This window comes from Notothenia rossii, assembly GCF_949606895.1.
Source record: "Notothenia rossii genome assembly, chromosome: 4".
Classification (NCBI taxonomy): Eukaryota; Metazoa; Chordata; class Actinopteri; order Perciformes; family Nototheniidae; genus Notothenia; species Notothenia rossii.
Window position 1 is genome coordinate 33,415,255 of NC_136902.1, and position 14,895 is coordinate 33,430,149.

General features: G+C 39.8%; 2 protein-coding genes across 3 annotated transcripts in view; both read left to right on the top strand.

Moving 5' to 3' along the window:
• The window catches only part of arhgap4b (Rho GTPase activating protein 4b), a 35,841-nt gene extending 25,503 nt beyond the window's left edge, over window positions 1-10,338 (top strand). For both annotated transcript variants that reach the window (XM_079677508.1, XM_079677509.1), the window contains exons 17-24: window positions 996-1,101; window positions 1,205-1,432; window positions 2,494-2,549; window positions 2,664-2,835; window positions 3,826-3,918; window positions 4,378-4,485; window positions 5,108-5,210; window positions 7,251-10,338. In XM_079677508.1, the coding sequence (XP_079533634.1) occupies window positions 996-1,101; window positions 1,205-1,432; window positions 2,494-2,549; window positions 2,664-2,835; window positions 3,826-3,918; window positions 4,378-4,485; window positions 5,108-5,210; window positions 7,251-7,451 (1,067 nt within the window). In that variant the 3' untranslated portion in view covers window positions 7,452-10,338. The remainder of the gene's footprint in view (window positions 1-995; window positions 1,102-1,204; window positions 1,433-2,493; window positions 2,550-2,663; window positions 2,836-3,825; window positions 3,919-4,377; window positions 4,486-5,107; window positions 5,211-7,250) is intronic.
• Window positions 10,339-10,979: 641 nt separating this feature from the next.
• On the top strand, window positions 10,980-14,754 carry cav4b (caveolin 4b). Its single transcript, XM_079677576.1, has 4 exons — window positions 10,980-11,213; window positions 11,744-12,018; window positions 12,719-12,906; window positions 14,324-14,754. The coding sequence occupies exons 2-4, from the start codon at window positions 11,746-11,748 to the stop codon at window positions 14,505-14,507; spliced, it is 645 nt and encodes a 214-aa protein (XP_079533702.1). The 5' UTR covers window positions 10,980-11,213; window positions 11,744-11,745; the 3' UTR covers window positions 14,508-14,754.
• Window positions 14,755-14,895: the final 141 nt, after the last annotated feature.

Consider the following 14,895-nt stretch of genomic DNA (forward strand, 5'->3'; position numbering starts at 1 on the left):
ATCCGCAAATATATTGTTCAAATATATCAATTTGAGGTCACCTTTTTTTCTGAGTTAAGAATTTTAAAATAAGACTTCAATCTGTCAGATCTTGCTTTGAAACATTTAATGTGTTTAAAGAATGTCAATGATTGCCTCTAATATTGCACTTAATATGGTAGCTTATGGAAGTAATACAAAAATAACAAATTCTAACAAAATAAATTAAAGGTAAACAAAACATTTGTGATATCAAAAATAAGTTCTCATGAAATGATAATAGAAAAGTATAACAAGATATTGCAAGAAAACATATATTACGGATAAGTATTTTTGCACTTATGCATTCAACTTTGTCACATTTAAAACACAGATTAGAAACAGTAGCAAACGTTTTATGTGATATATAAGAGTACATGCATAAATAGATTTTTTTTTAACTAGGAAAAAGTGTTTTCTACACTTTCCACCAATTGGATTTCTTAGGACTTTAGATCAAAAGCATTTGAGACATAAACCGTTGGAAGTTTATGTTGCAGCGATTCATTTGATTGAGCTTTTTGCAGCCTAGTAGCATTAATCTTCAGACAATTGTCTGTTACGTATACTGTTGATTCAAGGCAGTGCATCCTCCACTCTTTCTGCTGGTGCATGTTGATGCTGCTGCTGTGATCTCTCTCATCGTCACCTTGTTATTCTTGTAGGCCAAATTGTGTTTGCCAAACAGAAACTCTGTGTCACATTTTGCACAGCTTATCAGGGTCGTGAATCCGCCTACAGGTTGTTTACTTCCCTTAAACACTCAGATCTCCTGTAAGTGGCGTACTCAATCAACCTAGCCACCGCACCTCAGCGGTTTAAGTACTATCACAACATTTCATCAAGTTTGAATTCCGAGTAATTTATGCATGTGGTGCAGTTCCTAACTGCTGCAGGCATGGGGAAACTGTAACCGCAACTATCAAAACTTGTCATATTAGTTTAATTCTTTCCTCTCTCTTGTCTGTCATGATCAGAAATCGAGGGGGTGACGGAGAGAGCGACCCAGATTAAAGCGATTATCTCCACGTTCCCACGACCTCTCCTCGTCGTGATGCGCTACCTTTTCGCTTTCCTCAATCAGTAAGTTCACGTAACCCAGTGTGCAATATTCTATCGCTTCTATTACTCTAAAACTTCATAATAAGAAGAACTTCATTCATAATAAGTGCATGTGTGTTCCCAGTGTGTCTCAGTACAGCGATGAGAACATGATGCAGCCCTATAACTTGGCCGTGTGTTTCGGGCCGAGCCTGCTGAGGGGATTGGATTCTGATGATGCTGTTGCTAGGCAGCCACAGATCAATGATCTCGTCAAAACCATGATCCTCGAACATGACATCATCTATCCCGGCCAATCAGAACTGCCGGGCCCCGTCTACGAGAAGCACATGACTCTGGAGCAGGAGTACTGGTGAGAGACCAGCAATCACCGGTGATAGTTAGGATGGAGTCAATATGTAATTGGAGCCCCAAAGCTGACAAATTGTAGTAAATTAAGAATGAGTGCAATATAAATGAATACATTATCTATCAATATTTATTTTTCAAATAAATTCAATGGAGGCTAAAAGATAAATGTTGTTTAAAGCTTAGCATTTTAGCTGTCTAATTAATGCTAATAATATTAGCTAGCTAATGCTATTTTTTTTAAGTATTCATGAATTTCAGCAACTATTGAAACTATTATTTTATAGAGAATATATATATTTTTTTAAAGCTTAGCATTTAAGCTTGCAAACTAATTGTATTATTAGCGTATTAATTTAAAGGGAAAGTATAAATCATTGTATTTCCTATTACACCTTGTTTTAACTATCTAACTAGTATTTTATCATTTGTACCCATTTTACTTGCTTGAGAAGAACCTTTTGATGATTCTCAACATTTTGTCACTTTCGGCATTCCGTACAATATGATTTAATAGGGAACTTATTTAACTTGAATATGTGATTACATTGACTTCCAGTAGGCATGTTTAAACTTAATATCCTCTCCCCAGCCTCCCCTGGGATCTGTTGCTAATGTTAGAGTTTAAGACTCTGTCTGACTTCCAAGCATGAAGAGCAGCTTGCCCCTTAGCCCCCCTTTCATGGCTCATCCTCTCCGAACTGAATATCATGCCATGCCAAAGGAATTTCTGTGCAGCTGGCAATTCTTTGTATGAAAACAGATTAATACTATTAAGCTGATTGCTTAGTAAAACTGAACAAGAGCCTCGGGCCTATCGACAGTGTCCGTGGCAACCTCTTACACCCTAAAGTCCGCTTTTGGGTAATTGACTAACATTTTCAGTTTTCTGCATGAATCAGTGATATAATATACTTTCTGAGGGTCATTTGTTCAATCTTGCAGCAGTATGAATGTTATGTGAAATAGGATTATAGAAGTGAGGATTGCTGTGGTATTTCAGTTGGTCTGTGTAAAGAGGAACAATGCGTGACAACCGACTTTCCTTTTTCTTTCTGTCTGCAGCGAACCAATCACAGAAGAGGGAGACGGGGAGACCGAGCATCTGCCAAGTGAAGAAGGTGAGGACTTACAGTAAAAAGCACACACACACATTTTGGAAACACACACTTTATAAGATTAATAAAAGGTATAGAATGTGAGAAAATGAGTCGTAACTGTATATGTGTGTACAGAATGGGAGGCAGTGGCGATGTTTGACTACGCAGCAAGATCTCCGGCAGAGCTGTCCTTCAAGCAGGGAGAGCTGATCATCCTGCAGAGCAAGGCCTCCTGTGATTGGTGGAGAGGCGAAGTGGGAGGGTTTAAGGGTCTCATCCCTCACAAGTACATCAGTGTGTTGGATGGGTGAGTGACATTTCCACATCAGAACCATTCAGGCAACAACTCCATCCATAGCCAGAACGATGTTCTTTATTATGACAGGAGTGGTTATTGGAAGGGATCCTGTAGGCATCGTTCCCAGTTTGAGACATTTATTTTAGTCTTAGCGCCAAGAATGTATTGTAGAAGCCTCCAGGACTACAGTCAGTTGAGGTTATCAGGCACTGTATTGGAAAGTATGGAAGCCCTAAGAGGCCAGTGAGAAAAATCTAAATCTGTTGAACCATAAAACTGATAAAGACGTTTTCTCTACTGTGTCTGACTTAAGAACAGGTGGAAAAACACACATATTCTTTCTACGTTTCTTTGGGATTCTGCTGGACAGAATGTTACATAACTCACTAACACACAATATATGGACCTTTGGTTTAGAGTGCATGGAGGCACAATAACTTATCTTGAGGAAAACACAATTGGGCATTACAAAACAATGATCCTGACAACAATACAATTCCCATGCCGAAAGCTTTTTTACAAGCAGTTCCACAGATTAATGTTTCGGTAAAGAACCATTTTAAAGATTATCCTTGCAAAAGCTTTTATATCAGAGAAATATACATAGAAAATGGATCACCAGAATTTCAATTTTTTACAAACTTGTCTCTAAGGGTTTCCGTATAAATGCAGCTAAATTTACGTTGAATGAAAGTCCTAAACTTCAGACCCCATGACACACACACAAAGGGCTTCAAATTGTTTTGGAACCGCTGGATAAACACTCACATTTTATTTTCTTTATTTGTGTGTATTGGTGCTTAAACTGCAGATCCACAGTTACAATTACAGTAGTTGTATAGACAATGTGCAGTTTGTGCAAACAATGTGTTCACATTTGAAATAAATCCTGCTTCCGCCGCCTCCCATACTTTTTTGTCACCTTTATTCTTTAAAAAAAAAGTTGTACTTGTGAAATGTATTCTTAATATATCCTTCTCTTTTCTTCTCATTTCTTAGGTCAGAGCGAGGGAAAAGAGAGGAGGGGGGAGGAGGGGGAGGCAGCACTGGAAACCTGACAGCAGAAGATCTACAGACGGAGAACACAACTCGGTACACACACACACACACATACACACACGCACGCGCGCGTGCACAAACACACACAGATATTTACTGACACGTACTTGAAAGCACTATGCAATGTTATTTCACACCAAAAGAACACAATAGACGTAGACAGCAAAACGACACACACACACACACACACACACACACACACACACACACACACACACACACACACACACACACACACACACACACACACACACACACACACACACACACACACACACACACACACACACACACACACACACACACACACACACACACACACACACACACACACACACACACACACACACACACACACACACACACGCACGCACGCACACGCACAATCAAATATATTCACTTTCACATTATTGCACACAGTTACAGACAGGAACAAACTCTCGCACATGAATGCAAACAACACATAGTTACATAAAGTTTCGCTTTTCGCAGGATGCGGGTTAACAGCGACAGTGCTTCGTTGCCCGGGAGACAGAGAGGAAGTGAGGGGAGCCCCAATCGAAAGCAGCCAACCTCTCCCGCCACACGACACCTGCCAGTGTAAGACTGAAATGACACCTTGTGTGTAACGTATGATGTGTGTACTCTGTGCTGGACTCAACCCTCAAATTCATAGTGATTTAAAGCCTCTTGTATGAAGGGATATGATATGATGTCAAGATAGGGGATACATATCATGTATATAATATCATTCAGCAATAAGGAAAATGACAGAGAGAACCATACACAATAATATCATATTCAAAATAACAATGCATCATATCCAAGGAAGCTTAATGCATTCCGTTTGCCATGTTATCTATACAAACGAGGCTATTATCTCGTAATTATGAGTATCAGAATTTCATGGGATATCTCAACATTCTTTAATTTATGTGAAAACTTGATTGCCTTTTTCTACGTTTTAGTCGGGGACAGACAAACAAAGAAACGCAAACACAGACATAACCAAACTCATCCTTACACATTTACAGTATAGGAAAGTTCCCAAGAGTTTGTAATGAGTATTTGAATTGAATTTGGACCATTGCCATGATCTGACATGATATGAAATGGTCTTTATAGTAGTAGAAACATAAATCATGACTGGCTTCAGAGCAAATTTGGATACTTTGGATTGGATATATATTGTGTCCAACCTGTGTTACCTTTCGTCTTTTAGGTCTCAGGAGCGCAGACACACTTTGGACACTGTGAGACAGGGCAGCTTCAGACCACCAGATAGACCTCCATTTGTTCAGGCAGACAGACCACCAGTGGACAAGGTTTGTAGACCATCCTGGACTCATACAGCTCATATGCAGTGTTGTGCTAGTTACTGAAAACCAGTAACTAGTTACCATTACTAGTTACTTCATTTCAAAAGTAACTCAGTTACTTTACTGATTACTTACACCAAAAAGTAGTTACTTAAAAAAAGGGCTCCCATTAATGCCCTTATACATGTAGCCTTCATTTCAGTACTGTTATTGCATTGGGGAGTAATACAATCTGTTGATCAAGAAATAGCAATAGAAATAGTAGAAATAGCCTGCATGTGTTCTACAACATACCGTGCAATGGCTTTATCAACTTTTCCCTGGCTAGAAGTCCCTCGGTTAAAATCCAGCCGCTGTTGCTTAGGTGGAGTTGGAGTGGCATCGGATGAGTCTGGGTCTGTGGTCTTAGCTACTAGCTTCGTCCCAGCATGTTGTTTCTGCAGATGTTTCAACAGATTTGAATTGCTGTTTTGGCAGTAGATAGGATCTTTGACCCGCCAAGACACAACTTACATTTAACTAAAACGTTCTTTTCTTTGTGCTCGACAAAAGAGAAATAGTGAGAATATCTCCAGGCGGAGAAACTCGACTTGAGCTCCGCCGCCATGATAGTCTTGTTAGTAAACACAAACACGCCCACAGCGCGTCTCCGCATGTGACACAGGAAGTATCTAAGTACATTTACTCAAGTACTGTACTTAAGTAGAGTTCTTATCTCTGTTCGCCTCGCTGTTGCCGCCGCTCACCAACGCCTGGGAGCCGAGACTACATTAAAAAAATAACGGAGTAACGCACCATGTAGTAACGGTAACGGAGTTACTGAATTTAAAGGAGAATGCGTTAGAGTACTAGTTACGGCCCAAAATAAAGGCGTTACAGTAACGCGTTACCTGTGCCTATGGTACTTGTTAGGGAATAATTCTCCTAGACTCCTAGATATATAACCTTTTTGCCCTTTGACGTGTATGACCAACCCTGACGTCTATTCAGCCATTTGTTGTTGTTCCCATTTCTATGACCGGGCAACTCTCGGTCACTGATGGTTTATTGTTGTGGGTACACTGGGACACTTCCTTCTCAGTGTTTGTGGACTCCAAGGTGTGAAATCTTCGAGGCCATAGTTGTCAGACGCAAGTAACTCAGTGTTCCCAGCTGTTTAGGCTATCTTCTCAAAATATGTTGATTACTCTCTGTGAAACCAGTTAAAAGGTCTAACGAGAGAGAGGCGCTCCAGAATTGATGTGGCAACTTTCCCGTGCAGTCAGACCGTGGCTGCTGTGACTTGTTTTGTGAATTCTCCGGCCGAAGCTCCTAAATAAACCATCAATGTTTGACATCAAAGCTCCTGCTCATCCCGTGTCTCTTTCATGAGTCGGTGACTCCCACTGCATTGCTACACAGAAGTTTCGCCCACAGTACTCACTATGAATTCAGTAAGGCAGGTTAGAGCATTGCCAGGAAAGTGGAGCTAGGGTTAGGGTCACGGTTAGAATGAAAAAACAAGGGCATTAGACATCTCAAGAAAATATTTAAAATGTGGTTGATACATTGGAGGGATATAACTTTGGCTCTTTCAATAACAAGTCCATCATTTATATTAACTTTGTTAATGAGTCTTTCTAACAAAGGATCAGTACACTGTTTCTATTCTGAGATCTTTCCTATGGTCAACACATAATGTGATTGCACTTTGGTCTTTAAAAGTAAAAGTTTAACAAGTTAGTTTTTCTCTTTTGATTTTCATATTGAAGCTGGTGTTTAAATGTAGCTTAAGCAAATGTATATACTTAAATATTAGTTTGTAGTAGTATGTGGTACTTACTTACTAGTTAGTGTATGACTTAGTTGACAGTTAGCCCCCAAAAGGTAATAATAATAATTTTTATAAGATAATGACTATCATTGTGTGAGAAGGGGCATTTTAAATGGATGTACTTGAACGCAGCATCTATATAGCATCTTTCAGTGGGAGGTGTTTTCAGGGATGTTCATTATCTTCCATGTCTCCCTCCTCTGCTGTTTGCTTCTCCTCTTCTGCTCTCTCAGGACATGATCAGCCGTCAGATGAACTCGGTGTTCAAGGAGCTCCTGTCTCGCCAGCCAACCCTGCCGCCGTCAACCCTTCCCCCCACTGCTCCCTCCTCCTCCTCCTCCACCTCCTCCTCCTCTGTTCCTCAAGCTGCACCCACTGCCAAAAAAGTTGGATTCGGCCTCAGAGGAAGGACCCTTTTCAGACCGGTGGACTAAAAGAAAGGAGAGGATGAGTGGAATTGTTGATTTGTTGTTTAACGATGATTATGCTGATGTCGACGATGCATTAAGTGAAGATATCGATTTATTTTTTTGACACGTGTATAATATTTGCCATCTCATTGTGCCACTAGTCTCGGTGCCGTGTAACTGTACTGTACTGTGTGTCTGTTTTAAAGCTGGTTTTGGTATTTTTATTTTCTTTGGGTCTGTTTGAGTCCCCCAGGCTTTTGTACCTTTTGGGGAATCAGGGATGTGACATCACCAGACTGACTTTTAAGAGTGGCTGCCATGATACTTTAAAAAATATATTTAGGCTGCCCCTTAGTGGCAGCTCTGATGTTTGCTTCATTTAAAAAAGAAAACTGATCCGGGGCCAGAGTGCCTTCAAATCTTTTACTCCTCACATTTATTTCACTTGAAAAGAACCCCAAGGTGTTCAATATTAATTAAGACGTTATGAAATAAAATCAAGCACACGTTACAAGATGGAAACAAAGATTTGTGAATTACTTGAAGAAATAGTTTAAACTCAACTGCTTATTTTTAGGTGTTTTTCTCATCATTCATTTTTATGATAATATCATTTCATTGGATATTATCCATTAAAGTTATGTTTATTTATGTCCAATAATGTAGTTTTATTTTTCCAGATAACACTTTGATTTCCTGTCAAGTTTTATTTCATGACATTTTTCTTCATGAACGTTTTTATCAATGTCACTTCTCATGACAAGAGTGCATTCACCACCCTCCCACCTTTCAACCAATCGCATGTTCCCTGCTTTTTAAATATCCCATATTGTAAAAAATGTGGGTTTTCATGTCTTTTTTTTTTTTTCAAATAGGTCAGGTGCCACAAAAATACTGTGAAGAGTCAACCCATGGAGGAATGCACACAGCCCGCTTTTAAAAACTGTGCCTTTAAACGAGCTGTCATTCCCTGGCTGCAATTACAATGCAGAGACACAGAAAGCACATGAGACTCAGAAACACTGACCAATCAGAGCAGGCTGGGCTTTTTTAGGGGGGCCTTAAAAAGACCGGTTAACAAATCAAGCGTATTAGACGGGGAAAATATAAATATATATTTTTGAAAACTTTAGCATGTGAACATGTTCTAGAAGAAACCCAGAATACAAGTATCAGCCTGAAAATGGGGATAATATTTGTCCTTTAAGACAGCTAATTGAGAACACATTTAGCCAGCAACCTGTTAGCTCGATCAAAAACAATGCCCATTTTACTCTAAACTTTAAAAATAGAGGCCCCTGCTTCAAATAGAGGCCCCTGTTTTAAACAGATACAGTAAAAACAGACGGTCATTTTGATATTGTCTAAGTCTTAGCTTAATGCTACCTCTTTAGCCAGCTAACTAGCTAGTGGAGCACGCGAGCATCCTCATCTAGGTTCAGAGAGACACCATTTAAAAGTGAAATGAAATAAATAGTGACATGACTAAAAAGACTGATGTACAGAGCAGTATTCGGGCCAGGCATAGGGGCAAAAGCAAGAGGATGGAGATATTTTTTTTATTTTGCATTTAGAGAACATTTTCAAAATATTAAGAGTAAAGTCACACTCAAGGTATATTTTCTAACCAGAATAAAGTTCCATGTTTCATTTCAAGGTGTCAACACCATTCTCTAAAACATTTTTTTATTTAAAACATTTATTTTATTTTTTATATTTTAACATTACCATTAACTTTTTTTATGAAAGGGTATTCTGACTTTTTGTCTCTAATTGGTATTTCATCTTTGTTAGACCCATTTGAACTTTTCCTTGAAATGTCAACTTTAATCTCAACGTTTCAACTTTTTTCTTAATATTTTGACCTTATCCTGAACAATTTAGAGTTAATTCTAACATTTTAACATTATTCCTAAATTACTTTTTAAACTTTATTCTCCCTATTTCCTGACGCCTGGCCATAAAACTCAACAGCATCACAGATGACGAAATAACATGTTATTATTGTGAATTAAGTCTTAACAATTTATCAATCATTATTTCCCAAACGATTGTTTTATTTATAAATGTAGGCACATTTTTGTTGCCTGAATGATTTATTTCATAATTATTTATCTATTTATTCATTCACACACACACACACACACACACACACACACACACACACACACACACACACACACACACACACACACACACACACACACACACACACACACACACACACACACTCACACACACACACACACACACGCACACACACACACACACACACACACACACACACACACACACACACACACACACACACACACACACACAAAACACATTCCCCTTCATATGTGATAAATGGCCTGAAAGGCAGGCTAAACTCAGGGCTTCTGGAGAGTTAGAGCCAAGCTAACTCAGGTTTGGCTTCAATGGAATAAGTTAGAATTTCTCACTCAGGGCTGAGGTTGTATTGCTCTTCAACTGGAAACTGTGCCCTAGCCTCAAGAGCCAAAATGGTCCCCATATCAGAGAGACTTTCTCTGGTTTAAACTGTGAATGCAATGGCTACATTTTGGAGCCACAATCAAAACTCTTTCTCTCATTCATCCACACATTTTGGCCCCCCTTTGACTATCCAACACCATCTATAGGTTCCATTGTTTAAGGTTTTTTGCAAGTGTAAAATGACTCCAAAAGCGTTTGAAATGTCCGTACGTTATCGAATCTCCCCTCTGTTGTGTTTCAGTATTGGAAACCTAAAAGGAGAATCCTTTTTTGATTGATTCTGCCTCTATGATTAAAACACCCTGTTATTCTGGATCACTGTTTGATGATGTCACAAAATGTACTGTGTCCAAATGTATATGTGGTATTAAAAAAAGAAAGAAGAAGAACTCAATAAAGTGATGAATGATTAAAAGGTTGTCTGTGTATTTAAATTGTGTTCCATGGGCAGATCTACAGGGAGCCATGAGGGAGCAGCTTACATAGAATTTGCCCCATATGCTTCTAGCTTGAAGCACCACTACGCACTTTAACAACATTTGTGCATGTTATCAGCTTATTAAATTGCCTCTTGTGTCCAAAAGGACATGAACAGCGACCTCCTTACACTTTTAATCCAATCAAAAAAATATATAAGATAACATTTTGATGCTGAAATTATAAACACAAACAATATAAAGATAGGAAAATATTCAAATATATATATTTTCTGCTGTCGTTTAACAATATCCAAGTAAATGTTTATCATAGTTTTAAATAAGCAAATACTACTTCCCACCTCATTGTTATGCTCTGTGTGTATATATGTGTGTGTGTGTGTGTGTGTGTGTGTGTGTGTGTGTGTGTGTGTGTGTGTGTGTGTGTGTGTGTGTGTGTGTGTGTGTGTGTGTGTGTGTGTGTGTGTGTGTGTGTGTGTGTGTGTGTGTGTGTGTGTGTGATTTTTCAATTTTTGTGTAACGATGGCACCCTAGTGCTGTAACGTGATCTTTTAGGCCCATCCGCTCTTCTTCCTAAAATAACCCCTTCTCACAGCCACCCAACACACACACAGACACACTCAAGCGCAAGTAATAAGAGGCACTGTACCAAATGAGCACTTCTGGTGTCTGTCTGTGTGTGTATGAGTTCTCATAAGCCAACTCAGCTCTGAGGGACATTGTGATTAAGCGGCTGAATTTATCTCATTGACATTTCAGATTATCACTCTGCAGTGCTCGTCTGCCTTCTTATCTCCTTCCTCTGCAAGGGTCTATGTCACTGATACAGGATTAAGATAGCCCTTTAAGTAAGGTAAGTCAGACATGATTTATCATTTCGACTGTTACTGTCCCTGTTGTGGATCTGCTGCCATTATATCTCAAGAAGGATATGATTTGCAACAGTTCTTCACCTCAGAAGCAGCTATTGCATGTATATCAATGCAAATGGGTTACAAGTCTTTAAAATCAACTTGCATGTATTATTAATTAATAATAAAAAGAATTTATTAACTGCAAGACTTTGGTCATATTTTTTAGGTAATATGACACATTATTTTATTTTGCTCTATTTTCATTTTTGAATGTCATTTTAAAATGGCCAGCTGCTATTTACAGATTTTGGTATGGCTTCTTTTTTGGGGGCTAACAGGTGCTAGTGCCAGTGCTCAGCTTGCTGTTACACGCAACATGCCTGAAATGAAATATGCTGCAGGAGTGTATTTATGTGTGTGCTGTGTGTGTGCATTTATTTACAGTATAAATGTGTGTATGTTAGTGCAATATCAGAATAGACTATATATCTTCTTGCAAGTGAAAGCCAGCGTATCCTTGGTCCTTCAGTGATGATGATGATGATGGTGAGTGATGACTGTCTGGTGGAGTGTAAGATCGATGACGACAGTGATGAGTACGATGACAGAGAAGAAGAACAGATAACCACGCCTCCTCCTCCTCCTGAGTTTGCATCAAAAGTCCCGACTCCAGCGCCCAAACCTCCAACCCCTTCCACGGCCCCTGCTACGCCCACACCCACCCATACACCCACATCCATCCGTACGCCATCACCTACCCTTCCGGTCAACAGGGACCCTCATGGCATCAACCAGCACCTTAAGGTTCATTCTGTCATCCTCTTCTGCGGCTATTTATTGTGGTGTACCCCAAGGTTCCCTTTAAGGTCCTCTTTTCTTTGGATTATTTGTGATGACACTGGAGTCTCTTTTTAGAACAGCTCTTATTTTTGCTATGTTTATGACAGGTAGCTGCATTTCTACTTGAAACTGAACAAAGCACATGATCTTAATCCACTTCTAAGTTATCTTGAAGATGTTAATTGAAATTGGCCACATTTCTAAGACAGAGGTCCTGATCACCAGTCCAGGAGATGTTTCACTATAAAGTTGGCAATCTTTGTGGGGCTCCTTACTCAAAAACGTAAGTTAACAGGCAAATAAGAAAGAGAACAATATATGCAGTTCTTAATGTTTTTTCTTCCTTTATGTATGACTTTAGAAAACAAAAAGTGTAATCATTTTGGCCACTGAAAATCACCCTATGTTCAAACAGCAACTTGGGAAAATATCCTGGCAACATACCTGTTACTAATAATTAATAATTTATGGAAAAATGACAGATTTTATTTCACCTGTTCTTAGATTGTAAAAACAGGAGAGAACTTTTTTTGGATTGTCAATCTATTTATGCTTTTATGTGTTCGCATCTATACTGTAACTGAATACAGTTGTACTTGTTCTATAAACAAACTGCTTTGACTAACCTTGTACCACCCACTCTTTTTTCTCATCTATACTGCAGGTAGAGGTCAGTGACGTACTGGCAGAGCCCGCCACACCTCATAGCATTGATCGAGTGTGGCTTCACAGCATGGTTGGCTTTGAGAAGACTCGCATCTGGACGTACCGCTGCTTCTCCTTGCTGTTTGCAGTTCCTTTAGCTCTTCTTTGTGGAATCTCACTGGCCATTCTCGCCTGTCTACATGTCTGGTATGCCGATGCAATACAACATTTTCCTCATGAAGTCATGCATATTAGAGTCACATGAGGCGCGTTCACACCGGAGTACTTTTAACCATACTTTTCCCGTTTAGTTCCGATAGTGCCTGGAATTTTGCGCTCACACCAAAAAGAGAACTTAATTCAGAGAACTTTTATCCCCATGTTTAGTGCCTGCTAGAGAGGTGGTACTATCCTGGGGAGAAAAAAGTACCAATTTCGATTGGCTGGGCTAATTGCAAACCACGCTCCGTAGAACTCTGAAAAGTTTTGTGAAGCCGCCATTGTATTTGCTGGCATTAGCATTATTAGCATTAGCCCAGCGCACCAACGGAGAGAGAATAACTTATGGCAACAAAAAAAAAACATGGGAGCGGTGGAGTTATGAGGAGGTGTCGGTGTTCTGGCGATTTACTCGGAAGGCTTCAGTAGAAGATGCTGGGAGTCCCAGCAGCTTCTACTGAAGCCAGTCCCCAACTCCGGGGACTTCCGGCCGGGAACTTCGGGTGGCAGTATACGTCGTGAAGTGGTTTGCGGCCTGCCAGTAAAAGCAGAAGAAGGAGAAGAAGTGACGTCAGCGGCTTCATTTGCGTAATCTTCCCTCAGGGAACTTATTCCGGTGTGAACGCGATCTGTACTTAGTTCCATGGGGGTACTAAGTGCTGGGCACCAAGTACGGCAAAGTACTTGGTGTGAAAGCGGCTAATGTTACACATTCCTCAAATACAGTGAATGCAGAAGGTTCACTACAATAAGCTACGATGGCCTGTGATCCATCACGGCCCGTCCACACGGCGGCGTGCGTTGAAGCTTCAACGCTTCTGCCCATTCAAAGTGGGCGTGACGTCACACTTTCCCGAACTGCATTGTTGGAGAGTTGCTTCACTTTGCTCGCGTTGCTCGCTTCAAAAGTTGAGCAATGTTCAACTTTTGAAGCTTCGACGGAAGCGTCAGCCAATCAAATCATATGCCAGTACAAGCTCTAGCCAATCAAACCGCGTGCTTGTGTGTCCGGGGCGGGAGATTCATGTGATTGGTTGTTGGTCGAGCTTCAGACACGCCCGCCGGCAAGCTTCAACGCACGCCGCCGTGTGGACGCTGCGTTAGTGTAATTGCAGTTATGTATACCTATAGGTTATAGGGTGATGATCCGGGCAGCAGAGTTCTGGATTATTTGCAGTCTATTGAGGAGTTTGATGGGAAGGCCAGTCAGAAGTGCATTGCAGTAATCAATCCGGGATGTGACGAATGAGTGGACCAGGATTTCAGTGCTGGGTTGGGACAGAGATGAGCGGAGTCTGGAGATGTTCCGAAGATGATGTTATATATCAATTCATAGTCCCAATATAGAGAGACGTTATTTCAGACATATTATTGTTTAAATAATGATCTTCTTTTCTCCCTTTAGGTTTGTGGTGCCTTGCATACAGCTGAGCACCACCTTCCTTCCCTGCATGCGGTCTTTATGTATGTGTGGTGTTAATGTTTTTATCACTCCCTTCTGTACATCTCTTGCTCTCTGCTGCAGCCAAATTGCTGTAACACTGTCGAACAAGGACTACCATCAAATGAGAGACAACGAGACTGCATGAATGAGAGAGATAGCGAGTGTTATCGAGTGACTGAATAAGCGAGAGAGAGAGATTGGTTATTTTATTAAAATGTGCATGTGTCTTTTTTTTGTTTTATAATTGGCATGGTTCTGCAATTGTTTCATGTTAATGCTGTTTGATATGTTTTATATGTGTAAAGCCAGTTCATAGACAGTTTTTGTTATTATTTAAAAAATGTTTTTTATTCAATTGTACCATGCAATCAATAAAATAAATGTCAGAAGTTCCTTAAGCGTATTTGTTGTGAATGTGCACAGTTGATTCTAGAATAAAGTTGACACAATTAATCAAATGCATCTTTTGGGATTTAGTCATTTCATACTATTATATATTATACTGATTTAGTATTAGGGTTAGGGTATTGTTT

Coding starts and splice junctions, on each gene's coding strand:
- cav4b (XM_079677576.1), top strand. CDS start 11,746: ATGATGATGATGATGGTGAGTGATGACTGTCTGGTGGAGTGTAAGATC. Junction 12,019..12,718: donor GCATCAACCAGCACCTTAAG/GTTCATTCTGTC, acceptor TCTATACTGCAG/GTAGAGGTCAGTGACGTACT. Junction 12,907..14,323: donor CTCGCCTGTCTACATGTCTG/GTATGCCGATGC, acceptor TTCTCCCTTTAG/GTTTGTGGTGCCTTGCATAC.